Here is a 21,186-nt window from a genome sequence, read left to right on the forward strand (position 1 = left end):
ATCCGACTCGTTTCTATGGTGTGGGGCTCGACGTATTCTAAGATTACTGTCCACGACCCTCCGAGTGCGTTTGATGACCGCTCAATTGGCGTGAAATTGGCCAAGGCGCGAGGGTCAGGCGTGCAGCTGACGGCTCTGGCAATAATTAGCAACTCCATAACTGTTGTGGAATTTTTAATGGGAACAACTGATATTATTCAAATTTTATTAATTGATTTGATAAACAAATACTTGTTATTTTGTAAAATATCAAATAGAATGTATTTATATAATAAGACTTTTTTTATTAATACGTAGGTTCTCAGTTAGGTACAACTATTATAGATGTTTTCTTCCGCCGCTTTACCGTGTGCAGGGAAAGGGGGCAGGTATGAGGTGAAACGCCTGTAGTTCTTCCTTGAGATTCAAACTTGCTATTTACCAAATTTCATCAAAATCGGTTTAGTTGCTGTGAAAACGTAACAGACAAACAGAGTTACTTTCACATGTATAATATTATTAATATATTATAATTATTACCACAAAATTTTGAACATTAAAATGTTAATAATATTCATTCAAGCGTTTAAGTAAGAGAACTTGATATATAACAAGTTGAAATATAAATTTACAAAACTAAACAGAGAGTTCTAACAATGAGCTGTGTTTATCTTAATTTCCAACTAACCGTACCCTGCCCTGTGGTACCACACGGTACATGATCACCGCGATCGCCTGAACCAATATTGACATTCATCTAATGGATTCGCGACAAGACCCTTCTATGCCTTACATGTGCTAAACGGGAACTCGGTTTCATAACGGCATCGCTTATTTATAAACTATATTTTACGATTCGTTATAGGATAATATTTACAAATAAGTGATTAACATTCAAACGAAAAATTGTTATATTATACAAACTTTTCCGTCCGTTATTTGAGATTTATTTTTTTGTCATATTTTCTATCATCTATATCTATAATCTCTGCTCATTGATTCCGTAACAGCCTGTGAATGTCCCACTGCTGGGCTAAAGGCCTTCTCTCCTCTATTTAAGGAGAAGGTTTGGAGCTTATTCCACCACGCTGCTCCAATGCGGGTTGGTGGAATACACATGTGGCAGAATTTAAGTGAAATCAGACACATGCAGGTTTCCTCACGATGTTTTCCTTCACCGTAAAGCACGAGATGAATTATAATCGCAAATTAAGCACATGAAAATTCAGTGGTGCTTGCCCGGGTTTGAATCCACGATCATCGGTTAGGATTCCCGCGTTCTTACCACTGGGCCATCTCGGCTCTTTTTTCATTGATTGTCCAGAAATATTCCAAAGGAGTATGTGAGAGGCCACAATAGTTAAGGTGTTAACTACAAGAACGAGAATAAAAGGTATGACATAATTACATACAATTATTACACCGTAATAAACCACCGTAAGAAAAAGACTTTTCAGTTATTTTAATAAAGCGTTTGCAATAACATAATTGTTTATTTTAGAACAGCAATAGCGTTAAAAAAGTTTTAATCGTATTAAAATCTAACAACAGGCGTATCTAACGCGACCGATCTCCCCAGCGTGAATGTTGCCAGCACTAAATAAACGCGCCTGGCAAATTGTGCGTGAATAAACATTGAGAATAATAGCAGTATTGTGTTACGATCACTCCCCCTGCCGGGGAAGTAAACTGGGATGATATCGCTTGATCGGGAAACGATGCGCAGCGTTCGCTATCTAAATATTATCTAGTGACATGATTTTTTTATTGGAAGACACTTAAACGAATGATATTAAAAAAAAAAAAGGCAGACATTATATAAAAAGACATTTATAATAATAAATCCTTGCACTTTTGTTCTTTCGCAGGAAATTTAAATAACATACGAATAAATATGATTTACTGTGGTGGATATCAAGGTTTTTTTATTTATAAAATTTAGTTAGTAAGATTTGTTTTATACAGCTTCATTTTGATTGTCATGTATCCAATGCGTCCCGGAATGTAAAATTGACCGGGAAATGGATCGACAAACAACCGACTATTTCCCTCGGTGTTGCTACATTAAAGAAAGATAAACTGTGACCGTCTGCCGCTGACGCGTCCACTCGCCGCATTAGGCGCGCCTACATGGAAACTAAGCGTGTCACACACTTATTTTTTCCCCGCGGCAGTTTTAATTTCAGCTAGCTGACCGCAACGAGTGCCTGTGACGCTTTGATGTATAACACTCGTTGGTTCAGGTATCGCATAGCTTCGTGATTAATGAAAATATGTTGCTTTTTATTTAAAAAAAAAACATTAACTTTAATAGCTGTTAAGTCAGCTTAGAATTAACATGGATTTTAAAACGTCATATCAAAAGTTGTAACTAAACTAACACAGATCAAAAACATTCATAAAAAAAGTCATATACATTATATTAAATAAAAAAATTAAATTTTCAACAGAAATATTGTGCAATAAAAAAAAATGGTGTCATCTTGAAATACGATACAAGATCGCACTCGAAGTATTTATCTATATTTCACCTTGAATCGTTTGGAATAATTTTAAGTCGAGTCTTCGACTGCATCGACCACGCTATTTGCGGACGTGAGACCTCCTGTTTACTCAGCCAAGACTCTAGTGGTGCACAAACAGAGGACCGATCGTTCGGAATTGCTTATTTTGTCTCTGCCTACACGACTCCCTTTTACGAGACGGTAACAGGTACAGAGGTCTATTCTGTAAGAATAAATTCGAAGCTCATCGATTAATTTGAACCACAAATGAGAAAAACTATTTATACTGTCACTTGAATCGATATAACATTGCGTATCACTTGGAAATAATCATTATGATAATTAAAGTGTATAAATAACGGCGATATGAATATTAATGAGTGTTTATATTTAACGACGGAAATCATCTATGGCATTCGAATTTGTTCTTTTAGAATAGGTCTAGGTGCTGCGGGGCACTGTAATATGTCCACTTTAAAATATTGTTTGTTGTGACGTAATCATTCGGTAAGGAATTCGAGTGTATGTTTTTTGTTAACAGAGTAAGGTTTACCGTTTTAATCTTAGAGAACTCGAGTGGCGATTACATATAATTATCGTGGTATTAACATGTTTAATAAAACAATGAATAAGTTAATTAAGATATTTTAAGCGGCTATAAAGCTGTTTTTAAACCGCGACTTCACATGCGTTTGGGGGGTGGCGATGTTAGGAACTCTGTTCCTTTTCTGTATCATACACAATGTGTATGCATTTCATAACGATCGATTGAGTAGTTAAGTGTAACAAATAAACCGACTCATTTTCGATATGAAGCCGAGATTAAGTATTACCTACGCTATATCTCCATATTTTTTTTTTTTTATAGAATAGGAAACGGATGAGCGTTGGTGACCACTTACTATCAGGTGGCGATGGTAAGTGGTCACCAACGCCCATTGCGTTGTAAGAAATGTTAACAATCGCTTACATCACCAATGCGCCACCAATCTTGGGAACTAAGATGTTATGTCCCTTGTGCCTGTAATTACACTGGCTCGCTCACCCTTCAAACCGGAGACAACAATACCGAGTACTGCTGTTTTGCGGTAGAACACCTGATGAGTGGGTGGTACCTACCCAGACGAGCTTGCACAAAGCTCTACCACCAACATATTTCATGAAATACAGACAAAAGGACGAATATGGCAAACTTACGTAATACTTATGACGTAACGTTTTATTATGTAGCGATAATAGAGCCCTACCACACTGCTTCACGTTAAAGATATGCAATAGGTTTTTGCCATAATAATAATTGAACAAAATCTGATAGAAAATAGTTAAATATCCTAAAAAATCTAAATGTTTTTGTCAATACAAAATAACTAATTATAAACTTACTAAGAAATATAAGCAAACTAAAACTTTGTTATAATTTTTATATTTTTATAAAAAAAAGAAGAAAGCCTTAGATTAAAAATAATCTCGTCAAACCAGTGACGATTTTATCATTACCAATAATATACAATTTACTTTGATATTTATATAGAATTACTCTTTATATCAAAGTACGCATACCACTAAAATAGAACTACAAATGAATTCTGAATTTTATTAAAAAATAAATAAATAGAAGTGTACCCACTCGTACACCTGCGAGTACGAAACAAACCAATTAATATCGGATTTATTTGATCGACCATGTCAAACGTCACTCACGGCTCGTTTCCCGCCTAATTTCCATCCGCCATCTTTGTTTTCATCTCGAGTGGACGTTAACATAGACAACTTATTGTTATTTGCCCACCGTTATTTGAACTTTCTCTATGACTACTGGGTTTTCGAATTCAGATTAAGTTTCAGAGTTTCTTTGATTTGTATTGTCTATTGTTGAGTGGTTGGCGGGTCAGTGCCATCTTGAATCAAGTGCACTTTTGAAATTAGTTGGCAGAGAATAATCAATTTATTCTAGTGAGGCAATTGAATGTTGGAAGAAAATGCTCGGATTTATTTATAAAAAATGAAATGTCAATATTGTTTCAACATTAAATGAATGATTGCCTTTTATTTTAAATCAAATTCATAACAATATACTATCTACCTGATAAAATTATATCAGTCTATCGTCCAATATATCTCAAGGTACCTATATTTGCAATACGATTTAAAAATATAAACATAACACATAGCGAAAGATTTTATTTAAAGATTATCTAAAGTTAGTCATAGATTTATGTTATTTTAAAAGAAAATAAATAATAATAAAAAATATTATGTTCTTATTGTAAATTATAATATATTTGTATATATGTCATTCATAGTACTTTCTCTTCACTATTACGTTACAAAACGCTGTCACTAATATTTTTCGCCACTCGGTTAAAATTGTAAAAGTGTTATTTCAAAGCCTATAAGGAAAATCTTAGAATCAAAATTAAATATAAATTGGTAGATAATCACCTAATTTGTGTAGCAATCAGCAAAAAGTTTTCAATCTTGATTAGTATATATAACATTATAATAGAAAAGAGGGAAATTTTGTTGTGTTTCAAACACAACCTTGACATCTAAACGGTAGCCTCATACCTCTGGGTAGGCTTGTACAAACATTACGAACGGCTTCTCAGCGCACCTGTGCCAACCGCTCCCGTCGTCTCCCGAGTTTCAAGTTACAAGATATTAATAACTGATACCACACATATATTTATCATAATTTACATAACGTATTATGGTCAGTCAGAGTTAAAAATAACATTGAATTTATGACTAAGAGACTAAAAATAAAAAACACTCATTAGTTTATACTACAGTAAACTAGATGGCGCTGGCTGTATTTTAAATCGCGCTATAGTTGTGTCGAGTTGAATAGTACAGTAAGCGTCGTCAAAATTGTCTGTTCAAACATCGTGAGGAAATCTGATATTTTTGATATCGTTTAACCACTCATGTGGCGAAAACGATCATATATAAAAATAGTTGTAGTAGGTTTTAAATTAAAATTAATAATGCCAATGTTGTATTATTAGTATAGCATGTTCCCGTTGCTCTTACCATTAACGTAATAGACAAATAAATGTACTGTAAGAGGCAATGTACATATTATTAACCAGAGAAAATCGAGGTTGCTTACAAATACGGAAAATTAACTAAAGTCCAAAAAAAAATTAAGGTTTTCTAAGAGGTGTTCTACAATTGTAGATACTCCTACAATTTAAGGTCCACGTTCTGTACATATGGGACAAGTAACGGATAAATAAGAAATAGTATGAGAATTTTGTCTTATCAATCATATTCTTGATATCATTACTTTCATAGTTCTTTTAATTTATTTTGCTTAACTTGACAATAAGATGTTTTAATTTTTCTAAATTCTTTTTCTTCTCTTTGGTAATTGGTTTATTTGATAAGTGAATCAATGATTTTTGTGTACTTTGCATGTAAAGTAATTTAATCTGAATAAATTAAAACTGTTTAAATTTAAACTGTTGTTTGTTATTGATTTGTTTTTGGATTTTCTCTTGTTATGTTTGACATTCTTAATTATTTTATTACACTTTTTTATTTCCTTAGATTATGTCTCAATATTGTTCAAATTATATAGAATCTTCAGATTTAATTTTATTATTATTTATAAAATAAATTTCATTTATAATTACTTATTGCTCTTATTTTTCTAAAACATAACTTGTAAATAAATATATGCATACTCTATAAAAACAGTGATTTTAATCACAGTTTTAAAATCATCCGGATTAAAGCGTTCGTTTGCAGCTAGTATACGGTTACTAAGAGTCCCCGACGGCAGACAGGCACGCATTACCTTTTTAATGTTTTGTCAGAGGCTAATGGTGTTGACTTGTGCAGGTTTAATCTTGCAATTTGAGACACTTACTAAAAATATAAATATTTTCGTAACATGCTTCTACTTTTCAATGCAAAATAATATGAATTTTCAAACAGGTATAGCATTTTTATGGTAGATGAAACAGAATTTATATTTTTTATTATTAAAAACTTAAAATTGCGAGCTTAAAAATTCGTCATTCCAGCAAAAATGTTTATATTATTGACATATCAATTACATTGATGTTTAGTATCTGAAAAGTTTTAAAGTTGATAATAAATAAATCCTAATACGTGTGTAGGTATATATAAAACCTTATTTGAGCTTTTGGAAATAAACTAATACAGCTACAGTGGCACGGTAAGGTACGATTTAATTATAATAGGCGGGCTTGATGCGCGCGCATTTATTGACGCGGACCGCCATTTTGAGCGGGCGGAGTGGAGAAAATTACACGCTATTTTGTCTGTTTACACTTCATATTGTGATGAAATTATGAATAACTGGAAGTCTAGTTTGGAATGTATGTATGTCAAAGGGATGTTAAGGATTGCAATTGCTTAAGCGTTTACACTATAGATACTTTTGAATATGCGTTTATTGCATATCATAGAGGTCGAGTCGTATTTCAATACAACAGAGCTCTGTAAGTAGTTTTTATATTTAACAATAGCTTAATTATTAATACAATAATAAACTTTCACTGTTTGATGGTGATTATGAGAAATTCTTTTGATTTCTGATGATACTCAGGTCGCCTATAATAAGAATTAGTACGCTACATAAGACATTTCATTTCTCAGTTATTAGTAAATAGGTAATATGTATTAGTAACACATTTACTAACAAACAGCGTACCTGATTGATCTCCTTGGCTAATATTGGTTCAAATTTAATTACATTACAACGGCTTATTATAAGACATCGTGATTATCATACTATATACTAGTACTATATATAAAATAATTTATCCGAGAAATATTTCCACCGTACGCTCTTAATTAAATAAGCAGAATAAATTGTGTTACGCTCATGTTATTGATTAGAATACAAAACCTTCAAAAAATTCCTGTTGTAAATTATTACTAATTTAATAAACAATAAAAAAAACTGCCGACTCACTGGCAAACCTGGGGTCGTTTGAGGCTGGGTACCAGCTTGCGCCCCGCATGTCCCCGTAGTGGGGCAAATCTGCGGGGGCGCAGCCGTAACCCTGCACGGGCGCTCCGCCGTACAGCGGCACGGCATAAGGGTTAGCAGCCATGCCGCAAGACGCCGCTGGACCTAGCGGCGAGTTGATGCTGCTACCCGATGAATTAGACCTGAGAAAAAACTCTATTTAGAATTAAGTTCTTCTAAAAAAGATAAAATTAGTTATACTTCTATGCATTGACAAAGGTATCGTTTATTATTATTTTAATAAGAAAAGTATATAATTCACATGAGTTTGTTTGCTTGGAATTAATCTAAATAATTAAAAAAAACGTAGTTCTTTTCGTGCAATTGTTACGAGTTGTAATAAATTAATAACAAAATCTACGACTGCCAAATAATTGATTTAGAAAAAGCACATAAAATTATTAATATATTTACGTTATTTGCGACGGTTCCCGCTACTTCAGACAAGATATAATACTAAATAGATTTTATACTCTTACTAATTGAAAACATGGCTTGAAAAATATTCTATGTAATTATAATACTAAAAATATTTTTATTTTACTACTTATATACACTTTCTAAGTACGAAATATTTTTGAATTACAATTTTATGAAAGTGTTTAAAAAATAGAAATAACATAAATCAAATCGTAACATCATTAAACAAACAACTCGTCAGCATTAATTTTGAAAGTAACTTTCTGAACGCATTTGACCCAAATCCGCCACACGCAGTTTACCGTTACGCTGTCATGGCGCCAACTCGTCACTTCCGAACAAAGCGCAGCTTATCTGCCTAATCCCTATTTACACAATTTAATCTTCTGCCCTATCCGACTCAATTCAACCCAGTAAAATGTTTTGCTAAATAATTTACACACGATTTTAAGCTTTACGCGTCGACACATAGAAATTATCATTTCCGATCCGTCTATGATAAAGGACCCCACGCCATCGCTGTTTGAATTGACAAATTGAGTTTTGACAGGGCGGGAAATTTGTGACGTTAAGGTTAGACCATTTTAATTATGGATAATTTCGTTTCAAACTCAAAACTGTTTCCTTTTCATTAAAATTAATTATTATAATTTAATAAAAGCGTTTAATTTAATAACAGACATCAAAAATTTTTTAAAGTTACGTGTAGTGAATTTAAGTGCTTACGGATAGAAAAATAGTTTTTATTACAAATTTTAATAATACTTGTATTAAGAATTGCTTTTTGTTATAATTACTATTTCTTTACTTAAAAGGACTATAAGCCGAGATGGCCTATTGGTTAGAACGCGTGAATCATAACCGATGATCGTGGATTCAAACCTTAACCTGCTTAATTTTGTGTTTATAAATCATCTCGTGCTTGACGGTGAAGGAAAACATCGTGAGGAAACCTGCATGTGTCTAATTTCATTGAAATTCTGCCACATGTGTATTCTACCAACCATACCAGAGCAGCGTGGTAGAATAAGCTCCTTCTCCTCAAAAGGGAGAGGAGGCCTTAGCCCAGCAGTGGAACATTAACAGGCTGTTACTTACTAAAATGACTATTAAGGTACCTATAGTCAAAATCTTTGGACTGGTTGGATTCCATAGAGTCAATGTTGAAAATTTGGAACGTCAAGTGCATCAGTGTGAAGAATATCAGAAAGTAATAAACAATTTGACGGTGCTTTAATGGTGCTGTGGTGGTGGTCATTTATAGGCTCTAACAAGTCCTTTGAATCGTCATTTTACAAGATCATTTAAGTTAAAGACTCATTTGGAATGTAGACTATACCGAGAAGAATAGACAAGAAACTACATTTTTAATATAACCTTATTAATTGATAAATGTAGAATTATCTGCGTGATATTTTCAAGTTATATTTCGTTACAAATAGGGACTCCGCACACCCTCTCATGCGTCCGCGTCGCACTCATTTCCTATTTGGAACCGCCTGGGTATATATTGCTCATTTTTTATTAACATCAATTGCATAATGTCGTTCGTCTATCTGAGTATCAAATCCCATTGTAAAATCTGTCTTATTAAGTCACAAGTTAAAACAATATTAATTAAAACCGGTAAATTTACGAATTGTAATGTCAATTATCTGAGTTACATTGATCTAATACATTCGTAGTAGTAGTCAGTAACGCTCGTATTCAGTAGGTAATCATTGTTACATTTGAAAGCCAAACTTCCGTTTGATTTTATTACGATCACTACCTCTACGTACTTACGTACGTACTACCCACTCGTATGTGCTTGACGTCAAAGCTGTGATACAAACTAACGTACTACGTTAAGTCTGGCAAGAAGCTTAAAAATAAAAGCTGACTAGACAGCCTGGTAGTGCATAGAATATGTTATTTTCATCGGAGGTAACAGTTCTAATTTAGGCAATCTCCATCTGCATTTGCAAGCAATTGATTTGATTCATTGCAAGCTGATTTGATTCATTGGTGTTGTAGTGGGCCAATAGGGGGCTGTTACAATACTTTCTTTAAAACTGACTGTAACTAAATTAGGCTGTTTACTTTATGTCTGTGTATATTTGAAGTCATTTGATTAAAAAAATCATTAAGAAATAAGGGCAATCAGTACATCAATGTTATTAAAAAGTAAAAGGTCTATAGGTAAAGGTAAATAACTCGTAAAAGGTCATATTTTCTACGTAATCTCTGATTTTGTAACAGGAAAAAAATATATAAAAATGGGTGTTGTGTTTTTTACGACCAATTTCATATTAAGGAAACCTCAAGGAAAATTCCTTTGAAAAATGTACCTTCGCGTAAAGATTAGTTATAAATATCTATAAAAGGCAAACTTGAAAACATGAACACAACCCAAAAGGAATGTTTTCGAGTTATGATATTATATAATTACTTTGTACACTTATAGGTAAGTCGTGAAAGAGTACAAAGTAAGTAGAGGAGACTTGGAAAAGCTGAAAAGATTTTTTTGCATAATTTAGCTTGTTCAGATTCGCTATTTCAATACGTAACCGCTTTTGATAGAAATAATATTAGATTATAAAAATAGAGTGATAAAAATATAGAAATTAATATGTTTTCTAGAATCATACCTATTGTTCGACCTACCCTCAACCCCCCATAGCAAGATTACTAAGATGGCTAAGAGTTAGTGTCTATTAGGAATGAACTGGCTGTCAATAATATATAAAAGAATTTTATTAGGTGTTAGAAGTAATAGAAAGATGTGGGCGAAAAAGCTACCGCGTTTGTTTACATTGGTGTTTATGTATTGAGACGACAAAATTTCATAACTTCAAAAACTCGTATTTGCTCAGATGTAAATTAACATTGTATAAACAAGCAAGCGTGAGTCCATCACCAGTCACCACTTGTTCTGCAAACACTTGACAGCATGTCCGCTTGTGGTATGCAAAATGTTAAAGACACGAAAAAATATACTTTCGCTATTAATTATAATACAAGCATTTCAGAGCGGGTTTCCTCGCGTGTTCTATCTAAACGCCTTTTAGTACGCTCATAATTATTATTATACAACAGTAACTGGTCGTTTTCGTGTCACGATCAACTACCTGGTTTATTCGTTCTCAACTTAGGTAACGTTTTTATAAACTTTTGTATAATGAAAACAAATTTACCATCCGTAAGCAAAACGAAAGTTGGTAGCGTATTGACGATGTAAACGATGGTTAACATTTCTTACAATGCCAATGTCTATGTGCGTTGGTGACCACTTACCATCAGGTGGCCCATATGCTCGTCCGCCTACCTATACTATATAAAAAAAGCTTTTACTCTAACTCAATGAACTGACTAGAAGCGTCATAGTTACTCATATTTACTAATAAAAAAAATAATATTTAGTTATATTAATTATTTACAGTTAAACTTATGTAGTAGTAGTAAGTAGTAACAGCCTGTGAATGTTCCACTGCTGAACTAAGACCTCCTCTCCCTTTTTGAGGAGAAATTTTATATACCTATCATATAAGAATCAACGGTAATTAAACCCTATATTATACATGGAATCTTGTATCGAATTATTTATTTACCTAAGCTTATGTCGGATGATATTCTGCTATGTGTATTCACCGAATTGCATTGGACCGTCGTGGATAAACCTCAGATGCGAAAAGCAGCGCAACAGTGGGACAATTACTGACAAGCAAAGTTTTATAAAAATGAAGGGCGGGTGACATATCGCAAAAGGCAATCAATTATTCATTTCGTCAACGACTATGAATATTTATATAAAAGTTTAAGTTGCTTAACATAATGTAATCTAATTAAAATTTGTAATCTAATAAATAATGTAATCTAATTAAATTATAACATAAATGTAAAAGGTCGCCAATGTACATAAGTACGATATAATAGTTATTTCGTTTTTGTAATTTTAAAATCGGAGCAAACATTTGATACACGCTCAGAAACCAAATATAGCCCAAAACACACACGTCTGTGGAGAAATTGAATATAATATAAAAAAAAAAAAACATAATTTAATATAATAAGTATAATGTTTACACTAGACATTGTATTTTTTCGACACCTTCCATCACATCAGCCCGACTGTACCTAACCGTAACCTACTGACCGAAAAATAAATGTCTCTTGAAAAGCAACGCTGAATTAAATATATTTATTATTTTATTATTACTTTTATAAATTAATGTGTACCTACGCAATCATTTTAACATTAAATTGTCAATTAATAATCAATATGGGAAGATTCTCGTAAATATTCTACTGGAGACCACTCCTCATTTCTTTAAAAGAAAACGAAAACGGAGCTTCACTCACCGAGCTAGTTACTACCTACACTTATCGACACTGCCGTAACCATATAGCAATAAACGACAAATTTACTACTTTTCTACCATAAAGTAATTCTATTCATAATTATGACATTTTTTTACTTAATTACCATATTCAAATGAGAGAAATTTGCCTTGAACCATTTTCATTAAGCATAAATATTAAAAAAAGCTTATTTTCCACTCCACGCATACAGGCAATCTATAGTGCCCAATGGATAATCTGTATATCAGAAAGTTATATGCGATAATTACATTTCAATATTACACGCATCAAAATAGTATATACCCGTAAGTCGGTTGTCAACATTTAACGGGTGAGAAATGAAGCGAGTTTTTACAGAATAGCTCTGCTGGCCCTGCTGGTGATGTGAAAAGTAACCATAACATTAACAGTGAAATTACTAATTGTGCTTATCCGTTATTAATCGTTAATCGTGTTCTATCAAATGAGAAACTTTGCTATATAATATAAACTATGTTTTTCATTCGAGAAGAGTTACTACTGATTTTCTTCCGGTTTTTCTTTATAGACTCTACCTTCCGAAATAATTGTAGCTTAACGTTCAATGCATAGGCATCTATCCTTTTAAGAGAGCACACTCGATGAGTAAAAAACAAATAGATAAATAAATAAGAGATAAATAAGTTGATTAAACGCTCCAGCTACATGATACTAACGCATTTTGTTTTTGTTTATAGATAATTTTTATACATATATATATATATATAATCTATATGAAATTTATTTAGATCAAAGTTTTCTTATATAATATCAATTACTATGCATAAAATCTGGTTTGTAATATTACGTATGTCCTAATTCATCAACTTAACATAATTATTCGATCGGGAAGTCTTATATTCGTCTCCTTGTTTAAGCTATCCGTGTGTCAGATTTCATGACGGTCCCTTGAAGGGTGAAAGCACAGCAAACAAATAAATATACTTCTCACATTTATAATATTAAGTGTTAAACGTTACTAAGATACTTTCTTTTATAATAAATATCTATTATTTGTTTAATTAAGTATTGTTTAAATACGTTTTTATAAAACTTACATAAATCATATTTTATTTTTTTAATGCGTATAACTATACTTTATTAAATAATTAATTTTTAAATATTTAAAAACAATTGTTTTGCTTTTTTATTATGACGTCCTTTAATATTTTTTTCCTCATGGTGTGCTCCATACCGTTTTCGGCCACGGCGGCCAATCTCGAGAGTAATTAGATAATTGCGCAGGACAAATTATAGTGCACAAGTGTGTGCGCAAACACGGATGTAGGTATTAATTATTCTCTCAATCTCATAATCCGATGGGACAGATATTATACAGGACCGGAAAGTGTTTAGGTGCAAGACCAAAGGCTTTATATGCTTTCCGCGGAACGGAAGTGTACTCACTTCCAACGTCCAGACTCCGGGTTGAGAATCTTCGACAGAAGAACTCTTAGGCTCTAACCCAGGACATTTGGATCCGCCGCCTTAAATATAGCCACTAGACCAACGAGGCAGTATTTTCGCATAAAGTTATACTAAATCAGGTATTACGGAAATCATACCTTTTACGATTACAAATCAAATAAAAAAAACTTATAAGTTTAGAATGTATTATATATATATATAACAAAAAATATTGCAATCGTAATTGTAGATGGTCTGTGCTTAATATATTTTGAGTTACATCATACAGCCCAAGTCCGCAAAAAATGCAACAGGCTTCGTCTATATAGGGAAATTGAGTAACGGATCAGATAAAAAGGAATAATACATTCAAATGATTAAATCACGTTATTTTACATTCGAAATCACGTCCGTAAACAAATTATAATTTATTTGTCTACAATTCAGACAAGACGTCTGAATTATTTAAATATGACCTATATATATTGTTAATTTTTGTATTATTCAGCTTCTTTAATGTTACAATTATATACGTTTAGTTATTAAGCTTTATCCTGCCTACTGTTTGTTTCCTAAAAAATTAAAAAATATAATGTACTTTATTGCACACATGCAATTGGTAAGTTACATTTGAACTTGTGCTTTAATAATGAGTACCTAAATAAGTACATTTTGAATTCAAAAAAGAAATGTTACCTAACTCATATGTGTGCAAAAATTTAAATAAATTTTTAAATAAATATTGAAATGGATAATACAAATCTTTTTAATAAAACAGCAACGAATTAAAAATATATGTAAGTATTGCAAAGGTGCATTATTTTAAAGCTCGGTAGAATCGGTTTGTTAAAATCCAAGATAAAATATTTAATAATTAGTAAAGAAGTTTGAAAAATAAAGTCGAAGGTTTTAAGGCAACTTTAACCCTTTTAGTAAATTAAAAAAAATTGTAAAAATGTATTTTACTTAATTTCAAATTAATTCTATTTAACCCGTAACGAAAGCTTTTCGAGCAAAAGCTCCAAGTCATAAATTTCAATTTGAATTAATTTAAATCACCTTATAATCATAATATAAATATGAATAGGCAAAAATAGTAACTTAGTTAATTATGAGAATATATGTAATATATCCTATAACATTATAAGATTCCGTCATAATTTTTTTTTTTTTTTAAATATAGTATTAAGTTATAATATACATATAAATGAAAAATGGACGCGCAAAATTTTAAGGCGAAATTCAAAAAATATTTAATAGATATTTATAAATAAACACTGACCACAAACGAAGTCAAATATATTGAATAATAAATAAAAGTCAATAAATGACGTCACGGCACCAATGTTAAATAAATATGTATTGCATCATATAAAATCAATATTATTACGATTTTTTAAGACAATGGAAGTTTTGTGCGGAAATTGAAGTTGCAACACATTGTATTTAGAGTTCCATTTTCAAAAAGAAAAAGAGAAAATTAATATTTTTATATGATTCTATCCTTTATTGTTTTGAAATATTTTTTTATGCAGATTAGATTGTAAATTTATATTTGGATATATTTCAATTTTATTAATTATTTTGAATTTCGAGGCAAATTTATGTTTATTAAAAAAAAATCACTTTCTGTTAATTTGAAATAAGAACAAAGTCTCAAAAGAGTAAATACCTACTGTATTCAACGTAGCTAAAGGTAACTGTGTGTTTAATCATTCATACATACATATGCATATAAGCTTCAAGAGTCATGACGGCGCCGCGGCGAGGTATCTCAAGTCTCCACTAGAAGTCCTTTGCTATTCATTGTATTTCGAATCGAATCAAACCGTTAGCGATTGTAAACGTAACGCGGCATAAATAAAACGTCCAAGTCCATACGCAAGTGAAGATGTACCTAAAGCACATCGTTGACCTCACGTTCACATCGCATCGTCACTTGACCGACGATCACAACATACCTGCACAAACAAACGTCACCGAACTATATCCTTCGACTACGAGCGCGACTCGAGCACTCTCGAGACCTTCGGGGCCACTCGAAAAATCAGCGGGTGGAGGGTCCCCCCTCCGGATCGATCCACGCACCTGTACGGAGAAGGCGGGTTGTTCGCCAGCTCCAACTTGCGGTATTCCTCGATAGGCGACAGGATGTCGGTGACGGAGAAAGGCGTGGAGTGCTGGAGCTGCAGCTGGGAGAGGTTCTGCTGCAGCAGCGCCGACTTGGGCGACAGGCTCATCGCCAGCTCGGCAGCGCTCAGCTCCGGCAGCGCCTCCGCCGGACACGGCGAGTAGCCGCCGCCCTCCGCGGACATCCGACCGGTCGACACTCGACGCCACTCGACGGCTCAGCCTCTAGTGGCTCTCGGGGCGAGAGTGGCGCCCGAGCCCCCGGCGCGGGTTACGGCCACTCCGAGGGCTCCGCCCCGCCGCGCCGACTCTGCCCTATGGCGGGGCCCCGGCTCGGTGATTGGTCGACTACACTGTCGCGGGTGGAAGCCGCAGGCCCCTCGCGGGCGCAGTCCGTTGGCTCCGCTGCGGCAGTGAGCCGCGCCGCGTGGTGGGGGGTGCTCGCGTCGTGTCGCGAAAGCTATTGTTGCTAATTGCCAGCTAGCAGCTGCTCATGTTAAACGTGGACATTGACTGAACGGTTGATAGGTCGACTAATTTGTCTTATTGGAATGTTGTATATTACTTAAATGTTAATGATCATTAGTGTTTTTATGAAATAGATTAATTTATAACAATTACGTGTAATAAGGCTATAATAGATAGAGCTATAGTAAAGGCGCTTAAAACACTTCCATTATTAGCTCTACAAAATATACTGTACCAAAGTAAAGTCCATTTAATATTTTCAATTTTAACTAAGTATATAAATATTAAGTATATATAATATATAATATTATATATTAAGTATATATATTATTGGAAGTAAGCTAAAAAGAGATAAGTGTCAAATAGTGCCTCGTAGGTATCTAGATGTATAAATAGTTATGTACATAAGTATGACGGAGTATATGTTTGTCAAAAAATAATATTTGAGGAAATCGCCCAAATGTTTTGTATAGGTACTGCACTTTTGTATTGATTATAACAATCTCAAGCCATAATATAGTAGTCTTAGGATCTGAACTAAGTAAAAATATAGGGACCTGTATTTACCTCAGTGTGTTATTTATATATAAAATAAAGTAACAGCCATATAACAGCCAACAGTACCATAGCTGGGCTAGGGCAAATCTGCCCCATGTGTCACGAAATGCATAATAAACAATTAAACACAAATTAAGGACATGAAAATTAGGTAGTGCTTGCTTGGGCTCGGAATCATCGATTAACATTCACTTGTTCGAAACACCCTAGGTCCTCACACCATATATAGTTTAGTTATGTATTTTATATATAACTAATAAATCCAGTACGTAAACAAATCTAGGAAGTAACATTTTGACCAACGTCGAATTGATGTAGGTGTGTAGGTATTTAATTCGGTTTATAATATAACAATTTCGTACCATCAAGTTAATCTGATGATGAAGCCTAAAGGTAAATTCTTCAAAAACTTATTATGATTAACCAATATTGCTTACCAATGTTTTCCAGTGTGTACTGTAGGCATCATTAACTTAATAAATCGAAACTCAAACAACTGTATTTGTTTTAATTAGTTCATACTACAAATAGGTAAATATTTTAAATAATTAATAATAATATATATCTATAACTAGGTATCGACTCTACATCATGGTACTAAGATCATTTGAAAAAGGTAGGTAGGTCCAATAATTAAAAAAAAGACATGCAGATAACCTTTGAATTTATATTCGTTCTATTCTAAAGTATTAGTTTAGTTGTCATAATATTATTGTGACATTCTTTTTTTTTAAACTACTTCTTCAAGGCACTAGGCATACCCAGTTGGTCCAAGTAGCAATTAAGTGTACAATCTTTTTTTAGGAAAATTAATGAAATAAACTTAATAATCAATAGAAAAATTAATACATTTACTTACGTATATAATACCTTTATTAATTATAATAATTAGGCAAATTGCGAATGTATAAAAGTCAACGGGCTAGTCGACAACATACTAAATAAACTATAATAAATATTGTATAACGGGTAAAAGTCACTTGGTGGAAGGGTTTAGAAGGATGAATCAGTGTAACAACACTTTACAGGCACAAAAGACATAACATCTTAGTTCCCAAGGCACAAAGATGTTCCTAAGATGAGCGATAGTAACCATACCATCACGTAGTATATCTTAGGTATAAAAAAATACGCTTTGAGGAAATTCACACCTTTAGCTGGCATCAGTAATTTAACATTTGAAAGAAAAAAGAAAAAGCAGCCCATTGTCCGAATCCCCCACAGCTGAGTTCACTATGGGTCGTGGATATAAATCAACGCAGGCATATGTATGTAATATATTAATCCGACACAATATGTTTCCACACAATATGTTCCTTTATTAAAAATTAATTATAAGCATACATTAAGGACATTTAAATTCAATCGTACTTCCGGATTTCAACCTTCGGCCTGCGGTTGAAATCGACGTATTCTATACACTTTGTCAACTCAATTCTGGCAACCGTTATGTTAATAAAAAGAAGACTTAACCTATTTTGTCTCTGGAATTATAAGTACATTTAGGTATTAGCCGCAATGTCTCAGTGTTGTAGAACACGTAAATCTTATCCAAATATGGTGGGTTCAAACCCAACGAAGCACCACTGAATTTTCATATACTTATTTACGTTGATTCATGATCACAAATTAAGTGAATAAAGTTGGTATTAATTTAATTAACACAATTTGAAATGAAATAAAGCATTTTAAAATGTTCGAATGACGGAAAAATTTATGGTCAGTTTTATTACAATTTTATTGTATAAGTGGCAGTAAACAAATACGATTAAGTTTAAAAAAAGAACGATTAAAAAATAAATTATCCTTATAAATATGAACAAATTTTCATAGATAATATTAAAGTATGAATATTTGCTTTAATATTATCTATGAAAATGTGTTTGATAGCTATGTGATAATTATAATTTTCTAACAATTAATTGTAATTTAAAAAAAATATATATAATTTATTAGGCACAAAAATTGAAAGCCTTAAGTCAGGATTATATAGAGTCGTTTGTATTCCTTTAAAATTGGAAGTTGTTATAATATATGCTTAAATTTACAATTGTACATTATAGTTACTTCTACACATTAAAATGAACATTTCTTTTATTACAAGAACTAAATTCTAATATTATTATCGACTCTACTTTGTTACGTAATATAACTAAGTTTGGAATAGCGACATTGGTATTTGGATAAATGCATGTATTACAAAGCTCCTTTTTGGATTGGATTTGGAACTTACTCAACCACGCTGCTCCAATGAGGGTTGGTTTTGACAGATCTTCATTCCTTACCTTACCTATTACGAACAATATACCTACTCATATACGTATTCATTTTTAAATTACTTTGTAAATTTTTAACCAAAAATGTTTTCTTAGTTATAAAATTAAGAAAATTCTTATATTCAAACTATCAATAATCTCATATTAATATTATTTTAATTTATGATTTTAAATTAAATTAAAATAAAAACTAAATCGAAGTAATTGAATTAATGACTGGTGGTAGGGCTTTTTACTGGTGGTAGGGCTTACTTGTGGTAGGGCTTTGTGCAAGCCCGTCTGGGTAGGTACCACCCACTCATCAGATATTCTACCGCAAAACAGCAATACTTGATATTGTTGTGTTCCGGTTTGAAGGGTGAGTGAGCCAGTGTAATTACAGGCACAAGGGACATAAAATCTTAGTTCCCAAGGTTGGTGGCGCATTGGCTATAAGCGATGGTTGACATTTCTTACAATGCCAATGTCTAAGGGCGTTTGGTGACCACTTACCATCAGGTGGACCCACCTGATGGTCACCTTCCTATTCTATAAAAAAAAAAAAAATTACGAGGTTGGCGTAGTTGGTAGATTGCCTTTCAAGCCGAAGGTTGTGAGTTCCAACCCAGGAGAGACATTTGTGTGCATGAACATGTCAGTTTGTCCTGAGTCTGATTGTAATTATCTATATAAATATGTATTTACAAAAGAAAAGTAGTATATCAGTTGTCTAGTTTCCATAGTACAAGCTCTGTCAAGCTTAATTTCGGTTCAGATGACCGATGAGTGAAAAATGACCCAGGATATTATTATTATTATAATTGAATTACAAACAAACAAGTCATATTTATATTAGGTACCTAAGTATTAAGTGTTATTAAGTGTCAATTATACACTATTATAATCTTTAGTGTTGTTTTCGTTATTATAATATTTATATACTATATATGCTGTTGTAATGTGAGTATGTTTGCACTTAATTCCAAAAATAACAAGTTTTACAAAAAAAAAAATTGCATGCAAAAGCTGCCTTATCACGATCTCGTACAAACTACCGCGGTTATAGTAAGATTCGAATTACAAAGAAGGCTAGTGCAAACATACATACATACCTTTATAATAAAATTGTATAACACACCTTTTTAAAATTAATAGTTATTTACATTGAATTTAAAATGTATGTACATTTAATAAAAGATACTGCTTAAATCATGAACGCGTAGATTGGTGGCAAGACTGCTAATGTTATTCCCCATTGAAGATCAATCCCTGCTGATGCTGTAGGCGAAAAATGAACCAGCATTAATTTGTGGGCCCAATAAGTATATAATATGTACTAATTACATATATACTTATATGAAATAGTATATAATTAGTGAGTTTTTTGATCAACATCAAGTCGAAACGTTACACTATTAGAGTATGTAATTACCTACTGAAGAAAATACAAATAAATGTTTGTATATATTCATGTTTCTTTTCTATTTATTTTCATTGTTGCCAATATTTTAAAGCAACTTAATTAATGAATGTTATATTATTGTATGTATGCGTTTATTATTTGCTTGTTATTTATTGGGTTATATTGTATTACAATAAAATTCCTACGTATGAAATAAAAATGTGTATTATTTCAGAATGTGTATGATCCAACCTACCTTATTGCGATTTCACATAATATTGAATCAAAATTATTGATTAAATATTATATAATTGTCATGATTTGTGTTTTAATTGAATATATATATATATATATATATATATATATATATATATATATATATATATATATATATATATATATATATATATTATAAATGGAAAAGTACCTTTGTCTCTTTTATGCTTTTAAGAGTAACCGACTGCACCGATTTTGATGAAAAATTATGTATAAAGTAGGCTTGAACTCCAAGGAAGGACAATGGCTACTTTTTATACCTAACACTTTCCCCCCTAAGCTTCCCCCTTAGACGACGGGAGAAAATTAGTTTTTATATACATATTTGTTAGTAGGTATCACATAACAGAAATGAAGATTTTATTTACATTTTTAATTAGAATTGCTGCCCTAAGATATTATGTTCCTTGTACCTATAATTAG

The 21,186-nt window shown here is 32.4% G+C and overlaps 2 protein-coding genes across 2 annotated transcripts in view; one reads left to right on the forward strand and one right to left on the reverse strand.

Annotated features, from left to right (window-relative positions):
* LOC126775896 (homeobox protein Nkx-2.4-like) overlaps positions 1-16,016 on the reverse strand; it is a 41,952-nt gene extending 25,936 nt beyond the window's left edge. The window contains exons 1-2 of the mRNA XM_050498059.1: positions 15,763-16,016; positions 7,432-7,631 (exon numbers count right to left, since the gene is read on the reverse strand). Of these exons, the coding sequence (XP_050354016.1) occupies positions 7,432-7,631; positions 15,763-15,989 (427 nt within the window). The 5' untranslated portion in view covers positions 15,990-16,016. The remainder of the gene's footprint in view (positions 1-7,431; positions 7,632-15,762) is intronic.
* LOC126775888 (5'-3' exoribonuclease 2 homolog) overlaps positions 1-21,186 on the forward strand; it is a 125,987-nt gene that overhangs the window by 75,435 nt on the left and 29,366 nt on the right. The window lies entirely within an intron of this gene.

The sequence above is a fragment of the Nymphalis io genome, chromosome 19 (assembly GCF_905147045.1).
Source record: "Nymphalis io chromosome 19, ilAglIoxx1.1, whole genome shotgun sequence".
Classification (NCBI taxonomy): Eukaryota; Metazoa; Arthropoda; class Insecta; order Lepidoptera; family Nymphalidae; genus Nymphalis; species Nymphalis io.